This window comes from Canis lupus, chromosome 6 (assembly GCF_048164855.1).
Source record: "Canis lupus baileyi chromosome 6, mCanLup2.hap1, whole genome shotgun sequence".
NCBI classification, from domain to species: domain Eukaryota; kingdom Metazoa; phylum Chordata; class Mammalia; order Carnivora; family Canidae; genus Canis; species Canis lupus.
Window position 1 is genome coordinate 54735939 of NC_132843.1, and position 22838 is coordinate 54758776.

At 37.6% G+C, this 22838-nt stretch overlaps 1 protein-coding gene across 9 annotated transcripts in view; it reads left to right on the plus strand.

Annotated features, from left to right (window-relative positions):
• DNM3 (dynamin 3) overlaps positions 1–22838 on the plus strand; it is a 547902-nt gene that overhangs the window by 366722 nt on the left and 158342 nt on the right. For all 9 annotated transcript variants that reach the window (XM_072830615.1, XM_072830618.1, XM_072830613.1 and 6 more), the window contains one exon: positions 21408–21517. In XM_072830615.1, the coding sequence (XP_072686716.1) occupies positions 21408–21517 (110 nt within the window). The remainder of the gene's footprint in view (positions 1–21407; positions 21518–22838) is intronic.

Sequence of the window (22838 nt, forward strand, 5' to 3'; positions counted from 1 at the left end):
CTACTTCATAATATTATTATTATTGGGAGGATTAAATGACTAAATATATGGTAAAATGCTTAGAAAAATAAGTACTCAATAAATATTAGCTATTACTAATATGTACCATAATTTTTTAGCTAGTCTTCATTGATGGACAGTTCAGGTTTTCAACAAAAATGAGGCAAGTAACATTTCATATATGTACACTTGTGCAAGAATTTTTTTAGGCTATATTCCTAATGGAAAATGGAATTACTTGGTCAAAGGATGGATACAACTTAAAATTTTGATATTTTCATATTCCCCTTCCTCCAAGACTGTGCCAATTAACATTCCAGTCAAGAATGTGTAAAAATATCCATTTATCCATATCTAATCAATATAGGATTTTTTCAGTGATATGCAAATATTCGCACAGCTGCAGTTTTGGTGTGCTTTCCTTTTGATGATTAGGGAAGTTTGGTGTCTTATGTTTTATTGACCAGTTGTCTTTTATCATCTGAGAACTACTAAAACTATTCTTGACCACTTTTCTATTAATATTGATTTGTTTTTTTAAGCAGATTTTTAAAAAGTTCTCTAGATATTATGCTTATATTTTCAGCCATATAGGCTGCCAGCACTTTTCTCCAGTTGCCTTTTGTTTTCCAGTTTTGTCTGTTGTTTTGTCATGAAGCATTTCATACCCATGAGACTTTTATAGTATCAGTTTTTGTGTCAAATATGAAAAGCTTTTTTTTTTTTTTTAACTTCAGTACTACCCAAATCATCACCTAAATTGTACTTTGGGATTTTGTTTTGACCCATCTAAAATTTATTTGTCGGGGGAGGGAGAGGGATGGAAACCAAATTCTCCTAAAATTGTTTATTCAGAGGTCTGGTTTGTAATGCTACCTTTATCAAAAACTACATTCTCATTTTTTGTTTCATTCTTTCTGTGCTATTTTCTATTTAACTGACCAGTCAGTGGAATTTTACAACAGGCTTCTGATATTTGTCACTTTATAATTTTTATATTAAATTTAAATTTTTGGATCCTTCTGATTACATGTGTTACTTTTTCTCCCCCTCCCCCTCCCCTCCCCCTTCTCCTCCTCCTCCTCCTCCTCCTCCTTCTTCTTCTTCTTCTTCTCCTCCTCCTCCTCCTCCTCCTCCTCCTCCTCCTCCTCCTCCTTCTTCTCCTTCTCCTTCTCCTTCTCCTTCTCCTTCTCCTTCTCCTTCTCCTTCTCCTTCTCCTTCTCCTTCTTCTTCTTCTTCTTCTTCTTCTTCTTCTTCTTTAGAATTTTCCTAGCTCCTCTCATCTGTTTATTCTGTCAAGTGAAATTTAGAATCATTCTGTCAAGTTACCTCTTACAAATTTATACTGAAAAATTTCCCTGGGAATGATAATTGTAGTTCTTTAGTTTTTAGAGAATTTACAACTTTAAATAGTGGGATTCTTATTCAAGATCTGTTTCTTGTTTTAGTTTAGTTTTGTCCTTCAGCATAATTTTATAAAGTTATTCATATAGGCACTGCACATTTCCTGCTAGATTTGTTCACAGGTATTTTCGAGCAAATACCCTAACTTCATTTAATGATTGATTAGGAGTACAATCCCACAACTTGAGTTTGCTCTGTGAATATAATTTCTAAAATGCTATTCATCTTCAGTTTTCACTGAAGATCTCTCCTTTTGCCATTTTCTTTTTTATTTTTAAAGATTTTATTTATTTATTCATGAGACACACATAGAGAATGGCAGAGACATAGGCAGAGAGAGAAGCAGGCTCCCTGAGGGGAGCCCGATGCCAGGCTTGATGGGATCAGGCCCTGAGACAAAGGCAGACACTCAACCACTGAGCCAGCCAGGTGCCCTCTCCCTTTGCTATTTTGATACAGAGCATATTTTTCCTACACAGCTCAAACTGTACCCCAGAATCCTTTAAAAATAGATTGTCTTTGAATGACATCTCTCACCTATATGCAGTTACCATAAAAAGCTTGTTTGGCCAAGATTTTGCTATAAATTATTCAAAGAGCTAGTTCTTCATTATTTTTCTTGTCTTATCTAAAGAACAGAATCATACAACTGGGAAGTCTATGTGTATACAAACTCACCAAGGTTAATAAATACTCTAAGTTAGTTAGATAATTATTATGCTTAATTTTTATTCATTCAGGGATGCCTGGGTGCTCAGTAGTTGAGCATCTGCCTTTGGCTCAGGGCATGATCTTAGGGTCAATGATCAAGTCCCACATCAGGCTCCTTGCGGAGAGCCTGCTTCTCCCTCTGCCTATGTCTCTGCCTCTCTCTCTATATATATATGTCTCATGAGTAAATAAATAAAATCTTAAGAAAAAAAATTTATTCATTCAGAAAACAACTATTGAGTCCTTTTATGCTCAAAGTTCTAGAAGTAGAGACATTTCCCTATTCACTAGTGACTTATTATCTGTAGGAAAGAGATATTTGAACCAAATGATTGAAATACAAAGCAATTAAATCTGACAAAATCAGTTAAGAGTTCACATCAAATGGCAATTAAACATCTAAAGAGTGTGTGCCTGTATATATGTGTGTGTGTCTGCCTGCATCAGCAGCATTTATTTGTAATGAAGAGCACACTTAGAAATATGTCTAGCTGAAGCAGGTTTCTGTAAGGTGTGATTGTTAAATCTTTTGTTTACTCTATGTGCAAAAGTATTGGCAATATAATCAGGTTAGGCTTGCAGTATAAGTCCTAACTCTAGCAATAGCTTTTGGAATTTTAAAACTCAGGTGATTAATGAAAATATTAGGGGAGAATGATTGAATCCATGGTACAGAGTAGGAAATATATCCTTTTTTATTACATATATATATTTAGAATTGTTGAATGTGTTATGTATTACATATATGTATATAACAGTAGAGTATAATAAAATACATGTACTCCAGGATGCATATTTCAGTTCTTATGTAAGAAACTAGTAAGAAGAATACTTCTTTCACTGTCCAAGTTGTGCTGATTCTTCCCTATATGTGCCTCAGTGTTCTTATCCTATGGTGCTCTGTACTAGGACATCATACTCCTGTACAGAAAATTCTTTTCCTTGCCTTTGCACTGTTAAAAGCTTCCTCTCTGGAGTTATTAGAGTTGTTTTGTTTTTTAATTCCATCACTGGGGAAGTCGAAACTGTCATCCTGCTCAACCTATAACCCTGCTGATGGCTTTCCCAAGTTGTGATGTTTCTTGGCTGGTCTCTGTTCTGATAATATTGTGTTTGCTGAGCTCTTGCGCCATGTGAGAATGAGCCAGATTTTCTGTTGGGAACAAAGCTCTTGAATGAGATACAAGCTAAAAAGAAATTCCTTTTGTTTATTGGACAAACTATGCACGTGATAACATGCCTGTGAAATTCCATTAGATTACTGTTCCTACTATAGAGCATATGTCAATAGTATTGCAGTAACGTTGTAGAGTGACAGATAGTAACTACACTTCCAGTGAGCATAGCACAATGTAAAGTTGTCAAATCACTACCTTGTGCACCTGAAACTAATATAACATTGTGTGTCAGCTACACTTCAATTTTAAAAAAGAAGAATTATAGTCCCCTCTTCCTCACCACAGCAGGAGTTCATGGTATATTGTTTCAGGAAACTGCTTGCTTTGCATGGAACCCCTTGTGCTGTATTGACTCCAGGAAAGGACCATTTGTTTAACCACTTCACACCCACTGTCCAATAGGACATGTGCCGTTTGAAAAGTGGGAAAAATACATGTGCTACAGAGTGTTTTAACAAAGTTTGAATGTTCTTTTCAGTGAATGTTACTTTCTTACTCCAGTTTCTTTTTTATTACAGCATAAGGGTTACATGTTCAGTGGGAATATCTCTCCTTGACATGTCTATAGTACTTCCTCGTTGTCTGTTTAACCCACTTCAACCTACTTCAGGCAGCCTCTTGGGCACCTCCACTTTGTCTTATTTATGTCTTTGTTGTACTTCTTTTACACATATTTACTTAGATGTCTGTCTCCCCTCCTTGACAGTGAATTCCTTCGGTAACTCTAAGTTTTCTCAATGTTTATGGCACCCAGCTTTGTACAAACCACATGCCCCATAACTATTAGATATAATAGATATGATGATACATTAAATTCATCTTCAGAGGTGACAGTAACATTAACTTCTTAATAAATGCAAAATAATCACTTTTTTGTGTGTGTAAGAGTTTATAAACCATTTTTGCAACCCCTGTGTTCCTTACCACAACCTTATATATTGATATTACAGTGCACTTCAATTATAAGTTCTCCTTACATGAAATAGTATTTTATGTTTATTTACTTATATTTAAAATTTTAGGAATTATAAGCATTTTTAAAAATGTGAATTGAAATCCATTCCTTTGGGGGAGTGATTAGAAAAAGAACAGAATGGGGTGTGTTGATGGCTCAGTTGGTTAAGTTTCCAAGTCCTGATTTTGGTTCAGGTCATGATTTTAGGGTCCTGAGATTGAGACCCTGCGTTAGGCTCCATGCTCTGCGGGGAGTCTACTTGAGGAATGTTTTCCTCTGCCCACCCCCCTTCTCTTGCAGGCATGTATAATCTCTCTCTCTCTCTCTAATAAATAAATCTTTTTTTTTAAAGAAAAAAACAGAATGAAAAGACAAATTTGGCAGTGGAGCATTATGAAAAATCAGAAAGAGAGAAAGAAATCTGGGAATTGCAACAACAATTGGGCAGTTGAATTAAGTGTAAGGGGGCTGGTGAAGGAAAAAAGGAATCAAAGGTGGACTTTCACACTGTGAATTTAATGGTAGTGCCTATTACTAAGATAAAGAAGACTATTGATATATAGATTGAGTTCTGACTTGGAAAGTTATATTTGAGATGCCAATTAGACGTTTAAATATCTAGATCTAGAAGGTCATTGGATATCCAAGTCTGCTATTCAGAGTTGGAGATATAATTGTGGTAGTCACAAAAATAGGGCATGAAGATGGTATTTAAAGCCAGAGGACTAGGGACTGGGTGGCTCAGTGGCTGAGCGTTTGCCTTCCGCTCAGGGCATGATCCTGGAGTTCGGGGATCGAGTCTTATAGGGCTCCCTGCTTGGAGCCTGTGTCTCCCTCTGCCTATGTTTCTGCCTCTCTCTGTGTGTCTCTCAGGCTCTGGCTGAAATGGAAGGGCATGTCTGTCACACAGGGGCTTCCCTAATTCTTCTCTTTCCCTCATCCTTCCCTCCAACCAGTTTGATTTCATGATCTGTGACTCTACTCCAGAGGGTTGCCAAACTTTTTCTATAAGGGACAGATAGTGAATAGGCTTTTGGGTCTACATATGATGTCTTTCACTCACTCATCTTTTCTCATTGCCATTTAAAACAGTAAAAACAATTTTTCGCTATTTGGGCCAGACAACAGAAGCTAAGGCCAGAGTTAGCCCTTGGAGCTATAGTTTGCCAACCGCTGCTGTCCTCCAAAACCTGTTCCCAAGCCCGATTGCTTCTCCCTTCCACTACTACTCTAGTTGTAATGACCACTGTCCCCTTCCTGCACTTAGTCTCCTATTGGATTCCTGCCCCTGGTCTTGGCCCTCCCTAATTCACACACTACATTGTGGCCAGGTGATCTTTTAAATCATGCATATTGCCCCTTATATCAAGGAAGGCTTCCCTGATGAACCTACAAAATATAATGCTTCACAACATTTTTGTGATACTTGAGGAACTGAGTTTGGGAGGTGGGAAGACAGGCACTCCTAGAGAGCCAGCACGTTCTCACCATTCTAGTTTTATTTAAATAACTATCAAGCTTTTCATATTGAAATATAATTATGAATAATGAAATAGGAATTGATTAGATTTAATTGTAAGTATTTAAGCTTAGGGAATGTAAGAAAGGGGGGAGGGGAAAGAGAAGAGTATAAGCTCTGTCGTCTAAGGTAGGATAAAGCTCACTATTTATATTTATGTAGTTTATCTCTATTTGAGTTGCTCTGGGTCCTAACTGGGAAGCCCCCGGGGACTTCACTGGGTCCTTGTCTATGTTAAACACTTTCTTCTCCTCCTCCTCCTCCTCCTCCTCCTCCTCCTCCTCCACCTTCTTCTTCTTCTTCTTCTTCTTCTTCTTCTTCTTCTTCTTCTTCTTCTTCTTCTTCTTCTTCTTCTTCCTTCTTCTTCTTCTTCCTTCTTCTTCTTCTTCTTCTTTCTTCTTTCTTCTTTCTTCAGAATTTATTTATTTATTCATGAGAGACACAGAAAGAGAGGCAGAGACATAGGCAGAGGGAGAAGCAGGCTCCCGGCGGGGACCCTGATGTGAGACTTGATCCCGGGACCCTGGGATCATGACCTGAGCCGAAGGCAGACACTCAACTGCTGAACCACCCAGGCACCCTTTACGTTAAACACTTTCTGTGTCATTAGTGAGATCTGGGTGTGAAAATCTCCCTTATCCCTACTTCCTTGCTATTATTTTCCACCAACTTCATGGTATCTTTTCTTAACCATTGTCACAACCTTTCCCTGCAGCTCTCCCGTCATTGTTTCACTCATTCTTCTTTTGATAAGGGTCCAACTTTATTGTGTCTTTTCCCAGGTATTCCCAATTCCCCCACAGCTTTATTTCTGAACCACACAACTTAGCTTGTTACCACCCCATCTTCTTAAAGGAAGCAGATAATTTGCAGCAAAAATTAAACATAGGTTCAATTACACATGTCAGTATGAATTAGACACATATTACTGAGATATTTTCAAGAGTTCCTCCCTTAAATAGTACCTTCTTTTTCTCAAAAGATGAAAATGCTTTTGCATCTATTGCCTCTTTATTCTCGTAAAGTTAAGTTTATTTGTTTTCATTTTTCAATTGAAGGATTGAATTTAGGTATTATTATTCTTGCTTTACACATGTTGCAGCTGAAACGCAGGAAACAGTCCCCCACAAGGCCCCACAGTATATGCTGCAGCCGTGGCTGGGCCTCCCAGCGTCTCAGGGCCAGGCCTGTGTTTTTTCTCCTGGTCTTGCTGAGGGCAATTAGAAATGGAAGTAATTTCTCAGCTCTGCTCCAAATTATTTATAAGTCAGGTCATTTGTTTGTACCTATTTAGACCATGTCAGCCCTTTCAGGAGAGTTCCAAATACACTTTTTCTTCTTCTTCTTTTTAAAAGATTTTATTTATTCATTCATGAGAGAGCCAGAGAGAGAGGCAGAGACAGAGGCAGAGGGAGAAGCAGGCTCCCTGTGGACAGCCTGATGCAGGGCTGGATCCCAGAACCCCAGGATCACAACCTGAGCCGAAGGTAGATGCTCACCCACTGAGCCACCCAGGCATCCTGCAAATACACTTTTCTTAAACCAGTTTTTCAAACTTGGATAATATGCAGACACCCTTTAAACAAGAAGGATCCTCTTCACTGGTGAGCATGGGCAAACTATTTTCGTTCATAATATTACTTAAATATGTAGAAACAGAAACTTTCTATAACATATCTACAAATACATAAATGGGTCATACTTGTTATTCTATATCAAAAAACAAAACAAAACAAAACAAAACATGTCAAATTCAGACAAATCTGTATTACCAAGGAACATCAACTGATCAGCAATGTTCATGTGAGAGATGATGTCCTTTTAAGAAACTTAATTAACTAGTCAATAGGAATACGTTCTAGCTTCCAGGCATAGGGTCTTTTGAGATAGGCATGTCCAGGCTTACCTGTGCTGGATGATCTCACCATCCTCCTGCCACTTTAATCCTATTGGGATGAAACCTCTATCTACCCAGGGTACTGTGATGTCGTTAGAGGAAAATAAACTATATATTGATGTCTCTCTCTGCTCTTTTCTTTATCAGGATGCTATGTACAGAGTACTTCTACTCGGCGCAAACACGAACGTGGGCACTTTTAAGTGGTTCCCCAGACAATTCAGAAAATCCCTTATACTAATTTTGTTAAATACCAACACAAAATTCCTTATTCATTCTAGCAAGACCTCAGAAACTCTGGGGATATAAGGGGGCTCTAGCTGAGAAACACCGCTCTGAACTTACTGCTTTCAGAGTTGGAGAAGCAGCCTTGGACTGGACAGCTATGTACTGGGATGATTTGAGGGCCACCTAAGAATCTCACCCCTACCAGTTTGCTAAAGCACTGGAATGACTCTGCCAATTCAGGCAGAAGGATCGAAGGACCTGATTTAAATACAAACATATTATCTGAGGAGAATAATTAACAGCAGTTGATTCTCATGCTGAGAGTTTCTTATAAATGCAATTTTGCATGAAATAAGGCCTTGTGGAATGAGACGTAGCATAGGTGAGTTTGATACCATCATAAATCATCATGTATTAAGTGCCTGCTAGTGTCAGAGATCTGTAGAGGTAAACAGAGTCTCCATTCGTGGTTTTTAAAATCCAATTGGTAATACAGGACAAATGGAGTGAGAAGGGGAGCTTTCCTTGGATGTAGCAGAGGGAGAAACTTAGAAACTAGGCAGCAGCAAAAGCCGTCAACTCAAGGCCATCTTGATTTGGAGCCAGCAGAAAAGCGAAACTGCCCGAATAAAGAGGTTTGGAGAAAGAAAACAAACCTTCCCTGCCTTTTAGTTTTTTAGCCAGTCTTGAAACTCTTGCTTATTTTTTTTAAAGTGTAAAAACATATCTGTAATAAAAAGTAGATGATCCTTTAATTACAGAATTTTCATTTGTATATTTCTTTCAAAGCTTTCATCTCCTTTCAAATACTTTCCTTGATGTATTCTCTGCAGTCCACTGTGGAAGCGAGGGAGAGGAATTAATATTACCTCTTAGCCTATAGTAGTACTTCCTCTATCTTTCCACAGCTGTTGACACAGTTCCACAATTATGGATGCCTTACAAGTCTCTGAATAGAAAACCGTAGTTTAAAGTTGTTTATATTGTTTCACTGCTTGCCACCCTCCTGGCCTGATACTGTACGTGTTTAATGAGTGTTTATCTGGCGGGCACATAATTAACTTCCGATTTTCCCCTCATAGTCCTATAGCTTACAAGTGTAAAAGCTGGCTGTTACAGCTATGTTGAAGAGAGAACACCTTACTGCATTGATGGGTAAGGAAGTGGACGGCTAAAACAGATTTTCCCCAAGGAAAAGTAAAGAAACATTTATCAAAGAAACATTTATCACAAGTCCCTGAAGAGACAGCCCTCTCATTTAATAGTAATGCCCATGATCTCATTTAATCTACGTACCCCCTGTGAGCCATGAATTATCACCTCATTCAGAGATAAGACTTAGAGAAATAAAGTAAGTTGCCTAGATTCACATAGCTAGTGTCAGAGCTCGCATGTGAACCTGGTCTTAACCCCAAACTCCATCTGCATCCTTTCTGCTCGCCACACTGCCTCTCCTGGGAGTCTCCTCCTGGTGGTCCTTGTCTCTAGGAAACTGGGGATGGACCCACCTGAGCATGCCAGGAAAGCAGAAGGCACTTTTAGCTCGTATAGCTTCAGTCTCTCCCCCCCCATACATAGGTCACTTTGCTCATCGTTTCTGTCTCCCTGCACCCCTTCCTTTCGTCTTCTCTGTGCTCATTTCTTCTTCACCCTTTCCTCAGAAAGTAGTCAGTAGATATGATTAGAATTGATGGAGAAGTACCGTTCCAGTTCTTTTTCCCTCATCCAGAGCCCTGTTTCTGTGTGAACTTGTGTTTGAGCCAATAATGGTACGCAGACCACCAGCTGTGCTTGGAGCAATTTAGCCAAATGTCATCATAAGTCCAGGGTTGCAACTCAGAAGGTGCATGGAAGGGGGCCCCTTTTTCCCTGAATCCATCTGGGTCCACATTCCCTGGAACAGATGGAGAAGGGATCTCACTAGAGAACACAGGCAGAAGCATGGTAGTCAGCTCTCCTTTGCAAACACACTGTATGGGTCTCAACAGGAACCCTATGGAATTATGTTAATATCAGTGGTGAGGGCAGGTAGCTTTGGAGCCCATGCAGAGGATGGCATGAAAGCAATTCAGTTGGGTTGAATGCTCAGTCCTGTTGCTTTTCTCCTTACTGCTGCCTCTTTTTGAATATTTCTTTGTTGAAATGATAGAAGAGAGAGGGGAAAATTCGGCTTTGATTTTTATTTGTGGCTTGGTGACAGATGATGGGGGTAAAATTTAAACCATTCATCTACTAAGTTCTGGGAATTGTCAGAGGATTCTAGTTGTACATGCCTTCCTGACCCCCATTTTTCTCAGATAAGTGAAAATTATGCTGCATTTGTAAACAAGGTGCTTTTATTGAGTTGAACTTTTACGAATGTATGGTATACTTAGCCAAAATAACACTTTTTATTTAATACAAGTATACTCAAAGGGCTATACATGTAGAATTTTGTATGATTAATATGCACTTGAAAGCTGTTACAAAGTAAGCATAATTTCAGAGTGTGTGGAGTTTCTTAAACTCACTTTGTAATTTAATGTGTAGCCACTGAAGTCAGAGTTGAGGGATATTACTACCCGAAATCTGTATCATATCACACACCTTTTCAAGTAAATCAGTCACTATTCCAAACTTGGAAGGTTCTCTTTTTAAAAATGTAGGTTTTGTTGCCTTGGAACACAGAAAAAAATGAAGAAATGAGAATATTAAGCATTTGAAATATGCTCATTTTAAAGTGTTTGCAGTATGTTTTGCCGTGCTGAGTAAAGTTTTTCCTTCCTAGTTACTTAAAAAGTATAAAACACAAACTAAGTCCCTGTACGTTGCTTCCCAGGAAATTTAACCCATGAAGTACATTGCCAATACAGGAGTAGCTTATAATAGTCTACAAACATATATGCCACTGCAATTTGTTATTGAAGTCATATCTGTTACCTTGTTTTATTTCTTGCAGAGCTGCTCAAATGCTATCCTTCTTACTTACTCTTTTGGATTTTCTCATTTATATAATTTTTCCCTGGATAAAGACTCTTTCCTTAAGTGAAAAGTCCTAGAAATTCATAACTGCATAAACCATCTCCTTCTTTCTCTCTCTCTCTCCCTCTCTCTCTCTCTCTCTCTCACACACACACACAGACACACACACATGCACATAACGTGTGTGCTAATAATCAGTTCATTTTTTTAAATGATGTATTGTTGGGAAATGCCATTGTTCTACTTTACTGACTATTCATTTTTTTCTGAGACATACTAATATATAATGACTAGATATAGCTACTGTATGTTCAGAGCCCTTAGTTGTCAACAATAGAATCTACTCTAGCTGGTTTAAGTAGAAAAATACTTATTAAGGGAGATAAATTGCTCAAAGAGCCAAAGTCAGAAAATTAGGCTGACTTTCCCAGAGTGAGTTCTCCAAACTGAAGTTCAGAGCTGGGGTTGCCAGGGAGCTGCTGCCTCCACCAAACTGGAAGCTGTATAGTCAGGAAGCCTCCTCATATTATAGCCTCTGGATCCAAAACCATACCACTTCTGCCATGATCCACTTCAACAAAACAAGTGCCACATACTCTGTAGCTCACCAGTGTGACTCACTTCTGAATCAAAGTCTGACATGGATATGAATATATTGGGTTGGCTGAAACTTTATCTCGTCTGGAGCCCTAGCTACAAGAGCAAGATTGGGAAGGGAAAGAGAGTTTTAAATTGAACTCAAACATTATAAGAAGTTCGGAATGGGCGCTGAGGTAGCCCATTCTCAGAATCTATGATACATCTAATCTATTAAGATTCTGTGCCGGTTAGCTACTTGGAAACTGTGTGTGGGTGAGGCTTGCAGAATGTAGGATCTCTCTGTAAGGTGATCAGGTAACAAGCTGATCTTTTTGCTGAAATGTTAGAATATGGAGCATTTTCTCTGAAACTATGTAGCTCCCCTGAGAAGAACAGTAGGATATCCCTGCTTGGTGAAGGCAGAGAAATACATCTGGTTGCTGGCACTCCAGGGTAGGGCAGGAAAAGGGGAGGAGGGACATTTCAACAAAAAGACTTTTACTAAGTTCTCTTGTTTTTATTCTACTTTTGCTGTTCACCCTGCCTGGTACCTCTGGGTCCCAAAACTTATTTTTTATAGTTCTGTGTCTAGGGAAAAGTCTATAATCTCCTGCTAGGGGCAGGAGTGTCCTGCTGTGCATTGAGGAGGTAACCCTTTGTCATTAGTTGTTCTATGTACTTCTGTATACAGACTATCTGATCTTGCTATGTAAGCCCCACAACTATTCCTTCATGTCGGTATCAGGTACCTCCAAAGAAACAGGACAGGACCTAGTTGAGGTGGCATTGCGTCCATTCTCTCCCCCTGTAGGAACTTGGGGGAATAACTCCTTTCTCTAAGCAAAGTCAATCAATGCTCCTCTGCTTTCTGTCTTCCAAAGCTTTCAGGAAATATCTTCTCTACTGTTTTTTTTCCCCTCCCATTCTTTATCCTTGTGGATCAATATCTTTTTATTCTTTTACTATCATCATAATGGGTTTAGGGGAGGGAGAAGAGGTGCGGTCAATCTGCCATGCTTCGCCGTAAGTCCTTTAAATTTATTATTGAGTATACTTATCATTATCAGTCCTGTACATTTTCAATCTTGTATCTATAAATACTCACAAATATTTCTTTAAATATAAGAATTAATAGAGAGATTAAATATAAAAATGTGAGAATAAAGCTTTTGATTTTCTTGCTGTAAAATTACAAAAGTCCCTTTTTTTGGAAGGAGAGGGGAGTCCACATATTGAGGATATTAGAGGTACCAGGAAATATAAAATATACTAAGTGTAAAACAACATCAAAAAAAAGTGTTACGGTCCAAGAATGCCTAGAGAATGGAGGAGGGAGCCCCCCAGTGGGCTCTTACGGCCAGGCAGGCTTCCTGGAGGAGGTGGAACTTGAATTGGACCCTGAACCATAGTTTTCTTGGGCCTACTACAACAGCCCATGAAAGCCTCCCCATGGGCAGTTTCTTCAGTGCCCAAGAGAAAAATATAAAGAAGTACTTTTTACTAGCAGTCTCCTGATTCACAGATGCTGTTTACTACTCAAAATGTAATTCTGATTAAAGCAGGGAATTATTCGAGCTTAAATGAAAAGATGAGTAGTTTGTATTATGAGTTTCATACTTGTATGTCTCTATAGTTATAACTTTTTAATAGCAATAAACACCATATTTTTGTTTTCAACAGCATGTGGATCTAGTATTCTCAATATTTTATAGCCCTTTTTTTGGATATTTTTATTATTTTCTAAGTCAAGCATCATCTTTGAGTCCTACTCTAAACAAAGCACTATGCCAGCCCATGCAGGGACTCAATCCTATGTTCATTCAACAAGTGTTTGATGAATGTCAACTATGCAACTAAAACTAAGAGGGAAACAATTGCTTCCCTCAAAGAGTTGATGCTTTGATAAGGAAGTCAGGTCATAGGTACATAGTAGCAGAGGAACAAGATACATAAAATAATTAACAACAACAATAATAATGGTAATAATAACAGCAAATTTGTTCTTTCCCTAGGAGTTTACCTTGTAGTTGGAAAGGCAGAGCATACGCACACTTAGGTGAAACACTCAGCCACTTAGAAAATAAGATAGAGAAGAAACCAACCACAGAAATGCTGTCAAGGAATGGGACTGGGGTGAGAGAAATTCTGGAAGCGGTAGAGGAAACCTGAGTGCTGTGCCTGGCCACAAACGGCAAGGGCTTCTGATGGTTGGAGAGTACTGCATACTTTCTGGGCATATTACAGTACTCAATCAATCAGTCAGGGTATGGCAGTATGGCAGGGGTGATTTGACCTGGAAGCATTTGCTAAATCACATCCATGGTTCTGGGGGATACATGTTTGCTCAGTTAGAAATTGCAGGAACCAAATGGAGCTACTTGGTGTAGGAGACCTAGAGAGATGAGGCACATCTAGGTTGACTTGGGGGAGGGCAGAGCCGTGGCATTACAGAAACACCAGAAGAATAAGGCTGGCACCTTGTTCCAGAAGAGGGATTTGGAAATCCAGGCCTTTGTACTACAGTCCTCAGGTGTTGCAGCTGCATTTCTTAGAAGCAACACCTGAACAAGAGGATGAATCCACAGGGCAGGTTTTCTCATAGCCCCACTGCTGTCTCAATCAGAGGAGCTTAACTTTTTAATCTACCCAATATAATGAGCTTTGGTGTCAGAATTTCTTTTAAAGGATTCTACTGATTGAAAAATAATAAGTCTGCAAGTGGGTTGGAGAAGGAAAAGAAGACAGAAAAATGAGAACTGTAATACTTTAAGAAAAAACGTACATGAAGTCTGAACTAGATAGAGTGATCTTTTGCAGGAGTTCTGGGTGAAAGAGAAGCAGAGTGGCTCATAAGCAGAAGTATTTCTAGTGGAAAGAATAGTATAGACAAAGACAAGAAGATGTGGTTAGATTTGTTCTGTGTGGAAAATAAAAATGCATTGGTTTTCCTGGAAAGCAGAAGTCCTGTGGTTGGCATAGTGGGTATGTCGAGGAATTTGAATTTACTCTGAATGACAGTACAGTCTCATCTTGGACAATGAGGCGAGGGTGAAGAGCATGATGAAAATTTGGGCTTACATAACTCTTGTGTCAGTTCCTCAAAGAATGAAAGGCTAGCATTAATTTATGGAAGCATCTCATTTTTCTTGGCCCAGGTACCTACCCCAAAACCCAGGGTACTGTCTCTAGTTTCCCTGTTCACAAACATTCTGGCCACCATGTATCAAGGAAAAAAGAAAACTGTCAGGAAAAATATTGATCAGTATTATTATCTCTTGAGGAATAAGTAAATCATCATAATAAGAGTGTCCCATGGTATCTCATGAGTTTCTAGTATTCTGCAAAAACAGTCCCTGTATGAGGGAGATTAATTTTAAACTTGGACTAATCTGTGGTATTGCCCTGTTTGGGGTTTTTTTGTATATTTTTTTATTGGAGTTCAATTTGCCAACATACAGTATAACACCCAGTGCTCATCCCGTCAAGTGCCCCCCTCAGTGCCCATCACCCAGTCACCCCATCCCTCCCACCCCCTCCACTACTGCCCTGTCTTTGGACCAGGTTCTTGGTGGTACAATCTGTCTCCCCCTTTAGCTGGTGCAGTGGTACCATCCATGTGGGTTATACACATTGGTGGTATGGTTGAGTCATGGGAATGTTCCATTCATTGCTAGCAGTGTGGTGCAGCACTGAGAGAAGACATATGTCACTTTCTCAGTAGGAGAAGAGACACTCAACAAATTGGGAATAGATGGTATGAGAAATGCAGTAATCAAGAATAAACATGGGATATCATTATGTGGGTATGAAAAGAGGAGTGGTCAAAACTAGGAATCTTTGCCCTAGTGAAGCTCAGCTATTCTCCACAGTATGGAATAGTCTGTTAATCTGTCATGGAAACTGTTTCTATTCTGATTATTTATTAGCCTGAGAAATATTATCACAATATTTTGAAATGTTACAGCAGACTAGTGAAGAATTATAACATATATATTTAGAAAATAAATTTGGTGCCATTATTACATACTTCAAAAATATATTTGATACTGTTACAGACTTTTTCATACATTTTTCTTAATTCTTTTCTAATATCTTATGCTTTACTGTTTTTTAAAACTTTACATCTGTTCTTACCTGTTAAGAACAGTGTATTTCCTGGTTTGGGTCTTTGTATTGTTTTGAAGTGTATTGAAATGTTATTGTGCATGCATGTGTTTAAGCCATGAGGTCTCTATTAATAAAATCAAGTATATTGGCCTAGGTTAGTGAAACTTCACCTAATAGGATAATAAGCAAAAAGCTATAAATTCATTCAAAATTAGCCTTTCAGGCATTAAAAATAAGTTTTTTAATATCATATCTGTTTAATTTTTTATGTAAAAGTGTAGACATATTAATAGATTTAAGAGTAGATAGGTAGACATGGTAGTAAAATGGCATAAATACGACAGTTATAAAATTTCATCATGTTGGAATTTTGTTTCTGCTGCATCATTTACAGTCAAATGTGTATTAAACAGTATCTGATGCAGCAGCGTTTAACTGATAAGTATAAACACAAAAGAATTTCAACATAAACCTTGCCCTCAAAGAACTTCCAATTTATTGAAGAGGCAAGTTGAGCATAAATAAGAAATGGTATCCTATATAGCCTAGAACAAAAACCATGGGGAATTTTAGAGCTCTTAAAAAAAGATATATATGGAGTGCCTGGGTGGCATAGTTGGTTAAATGTCCAACTCTTGGTTTTGGCTTTGGTTATGAACTCATGGTTGTGGGATCCAGCTCCTCAGTTGGGCTCCATGCTCGGTACAGTCTGCTTGAGATTTTCTTCCTCTCTCTCTGCCCCTCTTGAGAGTGTGCATGCGCGCTCTCTCTCTCAAATAAATAAATAAAAATCATTTGAAAAATAAAAAATGAAAAAAGACATATATGACATGCAGTAATCAGAGTAGGCTTCATGGAGGAGGTGGCACTTGACATAAATTTCAAGGCCACTAGTATATGCCTTCTTGCAAGGAAGAAGACATTCCTAGCAAGTAGAAGCCATACAAACAGAGGCAGAGAGAGAAATACACATGATGGTCAATCTAAACTTTGTAAAGATTTCATGATCAAAAGCAGTGCCAATTAAGCATCTTTTACAGATTCTTTCTTTCCTACAGAATTTTTATTTGATTCTCAAATATATGTGACTATCAAATATCTTAATCAACATATGACTTTTGCTATCAGACAATTTCAAAATAATTCAACAAATACTTGTAATATGTTGTATAAATTTCAATGACCAACACTATGCCAGGCATTAAAATATATAGAAATAAATAACTCATTGTCTCATCCTTGAATATTTTGTTGCTTTTTGGTGAGAAAATGTACATACAAATAAGATTCAAGGTAGTCATCAAACCAAGGCCACTCAAACATTCCCCAAGTTATGAAACTCCCTACATATAAATCACCAAGTACATAAAGACTTTCCAGTCCACTGCATATGCAGAAGCTTTTCCTCCACACACCCAACCCTCTCCTCATACCCACTGTGGCGCCTTCCCTCAATCAAGTTATATTGATGGTGCCCTGCCAGCTAGAAATCGTCACTGGCCACTTGTTGACTGCATATCTGTCCTTCATTGGTCCTTTTGTTTCCTTACAAGGTCAATGACCGCACATCCTGTAGCCATCATATAATTACCACCTCTCTCTACCTTGATTCATCTGCCTTTTGCTAGTCACATTTTGGTTACTTCCACCTCCGACAACACTCTCTCAAACATTTAATGCATCCTTTTTGGGAGTGTATCTTATTTCTCCTCTTTCTTCTAATACTTGTCAAGTATTGCAAGGAAAGAACACAAACTCTCTCATGTTCCCTCTCTCTTTGAACAAAGAATCCCTGGATGCCTCCCACACAAATAGTGCTAGCAACCATTTTGTATTGAGGAAAGGAAGGGTACTATGTTTAAAAATGAAGGAAAAAAAGATGTTGAATTGGGGACCTCAGCTTCTAAAACTTTTGAAAATTTCTCTAAAACTTTACAAATGCTTCCTCCAAAATGTCTATTTAATATAAAATATTTAAAATATCAAATTAGGGCAGCCCAGGTGGCTTAGCGGTTTAGCGCCTGCCTTCGCCCCAGGGCATGATCCTGGAGTCCTGGGATCGGGCTCCCTGCATGGAGCCTGCTTCTCCCTCTGCCTGTGCCTCTGCCTTTCTGTGTGTGTGTGTGTGTGTGTGTGTGTCTCATGAATAAATAAAATCTTTTTAAAAAAATAAAATATCAAATTATATCTTATTTACTTATAAATGTTACAAAAACATTTTCTATTTTTTATTTTTCTTTGCCAATGTAACCTACTTAAACAATAGAATTGACTGAACATTCTGAATTTCAAATGAACAACATTCATACAAATTTTGTAATGTAATGCATTTATAGGATGACGATATCTCATATAACATATAATTCAAAATGAATAGAATAAACTATGCCTATTGTATGAATCAAAATAAAGACAGAGGAATGACAAAGAGACAGTCATAAACTTAGGAAAACCTTTTGCATGGAAGGTAAAACTTGAACTTGACTCTAGGCTGATGTGGTAGGGGGAAGCTGGAAGGATATCTCAAGTTGGGAAAAGACTGTGGACAGAGTTGTATTTGGTTGAAATGGAGACTTTTTACTAGAAGAGTAAAAGATATTGTCAAATCAGAATTGGACCAATTTGTAGGTGTGTCATGTGACAAAAATGACCGATGTCACAGGAAGGAATTTCATGGATTTTCTTCCAGAAATAATGGAGACCTGTGAAAATTTGGAAGGACTGTAATGGATTTGACAGAGTAGTTTTAGAAAATTGCCCATCTCTGGTAATGTTCAAGGAATTAGAAAGCAAAGAGACTAGATAGGAGGCCATTTATAACCGCATGCTTGTGAGATGCCAGAGACCTGGACACATATCATGGGAATGTCAGACAAGGGTAGCTCTGACAAATGCCTCAAACAGAATGAAACATAGTCTTGATGTAATAAAGGGGGTAAAGGAAATAGTACCTTAGAAATGATAGTGAGGTTTCAGATTCAGTGACTGGGAGAATGCAAAATTAAAATATACCTAATGGTAGAAACAGGGAGGTCAGAAGAGAAAAAAAAAATGGATGGAGGGGCACCTGGCTGGCTCAATCAGTAGACCATGCAACTCTTGATCTTGGGGCCATGAGTTCAAGCACCACATACAGCATAGAGCTTACTTTAAATAAATAAATTTAAGAGAAAGAGAAAAATTGGATGTATGAGAGGACAAGGGGTTCAATGCTGTCAATAGAAAACTAATATGCACCACATATGTCATTTTAAATTGTCTAACAGCCATATTCAGAACACTAAAAATAAACAGATGAAATTGCATTTAACAATATTTTATTTGCCCTAATTTTTAAAAAATACTATCATTTAAATGTATAATAAATATAAAAATATTGATGATATGATTTACCTTCTTTTTCTCACACTAAGTCTTTGGATTCTGGTATGTACTAAATACTTAGAGCACATTCCAATATAACTAACTACATTTCAAGTGCTCAGTAGGGACTATGGCTGTGGCTATCACATTGGACAGTGTATTGTTGGCCAGTTTAATAGAACTAACAAAGATTATGTAGCAAATGCCTCAATTAAGCTGATACTAAGATTGACTATTTTGGAAATTATAATTCTGTTTATCCTTTCTCTTCCCCTATTCCTTTTGTTTATTTTAGCTACTTCATATTCAACATGTTATTTTAACAGAACATCATTCTTTCCCCACAGCACCAAGAATCTTAGAAATATCTATGATAGATTGTTTCATTGCTCTCTCCAGTTCTCCATTTGACTTACAACTTTAATTAAACAAGTCAGTCTGAATCTTCTTTTACTTCTCCCTTTGTCAGTCTTAAAACTCTTGATTATGAAATAATTTAGCAATATGTCCTCAAAAACCTTGGATAAATGACACTTAGTACTTTGGAAATGAAACTACATTTTTCATGTTCCCCTGTCGGCATATGTGTATTTCTCCAGCATTTAATGTCTGACGTAAACTTGCTGGATTTTTGGTATTCACTATATGCTAAAGAACTCAGTATGAAAGGGAGCCTACTTCTATAGAAAACACGCCAAGGACATTGTGTTCCATCTTTACAATGAAATGCAGATTTCCCATTAAAAGGCGAATCCATCATTTCAAAAGGTTGAAGAGGATGGTGCATTAAAAAAATCCAGCTGCTTAAATTTAGGGCATTGAAAAACATCCAATAAAAAAAATGTTCCCTGGGTTTCAAGCATTTTCATTTGATTATGTATTGGATAGTTTTTCATTCAATCTGTGATCTTGCCTCTTAGAATTCTGTCCTAAAATAGTCTGACAAGTGACTCAACTGTGATACTTTATTAACTTAAATTACATATTTTGTTATTTAGAATACACTTGTGTTTCATAATATATTATTAATTTTTGTACAAGAAATGTTTGAATTTTCTAACCATGCTTTTCTTTTTCATGTTTATTCTTAGGCTTCTCTCACTCCTATTTAGTTTCTTTTATGTTTTTTTGAGCTTCTTTGAAGACATTGTCTGCCAGGACAGCGATTTTGTTCTCCAACCAACTTCCTTCAACTGATTTAGTCCTCTGTTTCTCTCTGCCTCACAGTTCTTCTGTGTTCTGCCCAACTTTTCTCTAATTAATTTAGAAATAAGAAGTGTCAAAGCCAGTGATTCTCTGGGCAATAACCCTCTGTAGGATCTGCATACAACATGGCCCCCAGAAACTGGCTAGGGAGTGCGTGTGTACACATGCACACACACACACACACACACACACACACACACACACACACACAGTTCTTCTCCACACTACTGAGCCTAGTGCTCTGGGAACAAAAAAAGCTTATGTCAAACATGTCTGTACAGCGCATGCATTTTTTGACGGGAAATACGGTAATAGTTGTTTATTAAAAGTCATGTGTAAGTCTCCATGCTTAATGGAGTCTAGTCCTGCTTTTTCTCAGGACCAGCACTAGAAATATGGGCTGGGACTCTATACACAGGGCTACTGTTGAACAAGGCCTGTGTAAAATGCCCCTATAATAGATATTGACTAGGTATTTTAAGCTGAAAGTTTGATTCTCGCCTATTAGACTGATTGTTAGGCATTTATACATATGATAATATTGGCCCTGGGCCAATCCCTATAGTAAATGTTTCTCATAATTCTTTGGCATCCACTATGTTTCATGAAGACCGGTTTAGACTCATTTGCATACCTTCCTCTCCATTGTCCATGTTCTTCCAAAAGAATTATTAATTTTAAAAGAGAATTTATTCTAGTTACTCAGTCTACTTCTAATGGATTCTTTTTTTTTCTCTCAACAATGGAATCACTTTTTTTCTGGACTCACATTTTATTCTAAGAAGTATTTTGCTGTGCTTTCTCCTGTTTATAGGGGGTTTTTCATACTGGGGTCCTGTGCTTCCAGTTTCCTGCCAGCACTGGCTATCAAAACTGCTTAGGCTGCAAATAAAATATGAAATGAAATCCATCTGGCGTTTCTCATTGAATTAGGACCAGAACATTTTTGTTAAATATTAACAGATGGCTAAATTCTTAATATCAAACTAACATTTTAAAACATCTAAGGGGGCCCACATGAGGAAGAAAGGATAGAAGACCATGTGTTCTCTCTATCGCTGAGCCCTTCCTTCTCCACACTTTTCCTCCACTCATCCTCTTGACCCATGTGTTGAGAATCACTGGAGTCTCTTTTCTCAGACAGCTCTTATTCCTTGGTAGCTGGTGTCAAAATAGTGCATGATGGTATCGAAATATTGTAATCAAATGTTGGCTAACTCAGGTGATGTGTTGCCATTGACAGGCTTCAAAATCTTTTATTAAAGCCAATTTTCTCTCCCTCTCTATCTCTCTCAATAGGAAAAAGAAAAGAAGTATATGCTCCCCTTGGACAACCTGAAAGTTCGAGATGTGGAAAAGAGCTTTATGTCTAGCAAGCACATCTTTGCACTTTTTAATACAGAACAAAGGTAAGAAAATGAAGCAGCTTCTGTCTTCAAATTTTTTTTTTTGCTTGAAATTTATGTGATCTAGAGACCATATTTATAAGAGTTCCTTTGGTGCCATCTTGAAATTTGTTAACTCTATAGTTTTCCTTTCATTTGGCTTGTATGTTTAACTTTCACCATAAGTTATGGATTGAAAAGATTAGAACTTAGAATAAGAATGATCTTCAAGCATTAATTAGTTTATTCCCTGCTCTTCCATCAGGCACTCAAATCATGTTGCTTTCACTCTTGAAGTGCATTTTATTAATTTAAAGTCTTCCATGCCCTGAATTTATTGTGTACATACTTATAAATTACTGTTATTATTTTTGATAGTATCAGTCCAGCATGGGTGGATATTACTCAAGACCTTCTTATGTATATTAGGATGGCATTTTTACATTGGTGAATAGAATTATTCCCCTTAATGTGAATACAAATATGTAGTACTTCACAGTTTTTCAAAGCACTATGCACAGTCATTTTTTAAACAGTCTCCCATGAAGCCAAAAGATAGAGTAGTGTGGTGACCATTTTAAAAATTAGAACTGTGGCTCAGAAAGGTTAACTGACTTTCTTAAGATTTTAAAATTAGTGCATAAGAAAGCTTAAAACTGAAGCAGGACTTCTGTGTTTAAGTCCACTTTTCCTTCCACTTATGTTTCTTGTCTTGTTTTATTGCTGTTGTCTGTTTGTTTATTTGTTTTACTACCCATCACCTACAACATCAAAACTTAATTTGGGGCTGATTATCATGGAGTGCCATGGTTACTTACTGAAGCCAAGGAGGAAAATTAAATAAACAAATGGAGAGGTGGCAGAGGGTGGAATAGAGAGATGTCAAAGGGCTATAATGAGGCGAACATAACAAGGAGATCTTTTCCAAATGGAAATGTTCTAGGAAAAAGCTAATTAATTTCTGTGAGTCAGTTATTAAGAGATTGAGTCATTAGGTGGCAGGGTCTAATTTTAACCCATCTCTTGAGGCCCTTTTATCTTTATTTAGCAATGAATGAAGTTCCCTGATTAGGTTCAATGACCGGCCTAAGGTCAATCACACAGTAAATTAAAATAGCCAAAGAAGCCTTCTTCCTACATTCCCAGTCAGTTGCTCAGAGTGACTCATTATACAAAAATACTTAGAAAAACCACAAGAGCAAATCATTTAAAGAACCTAGGGGAAAGAAAATTAAATATAACTCCCCTACCAAATACTGAGATGGAGTTTTTAAAAACTTGGTATTGTTTGAAAGTTGCATAAAAAAAAAAAAAAAAAAAAAAGAACTGTGATGATAAAGAATAA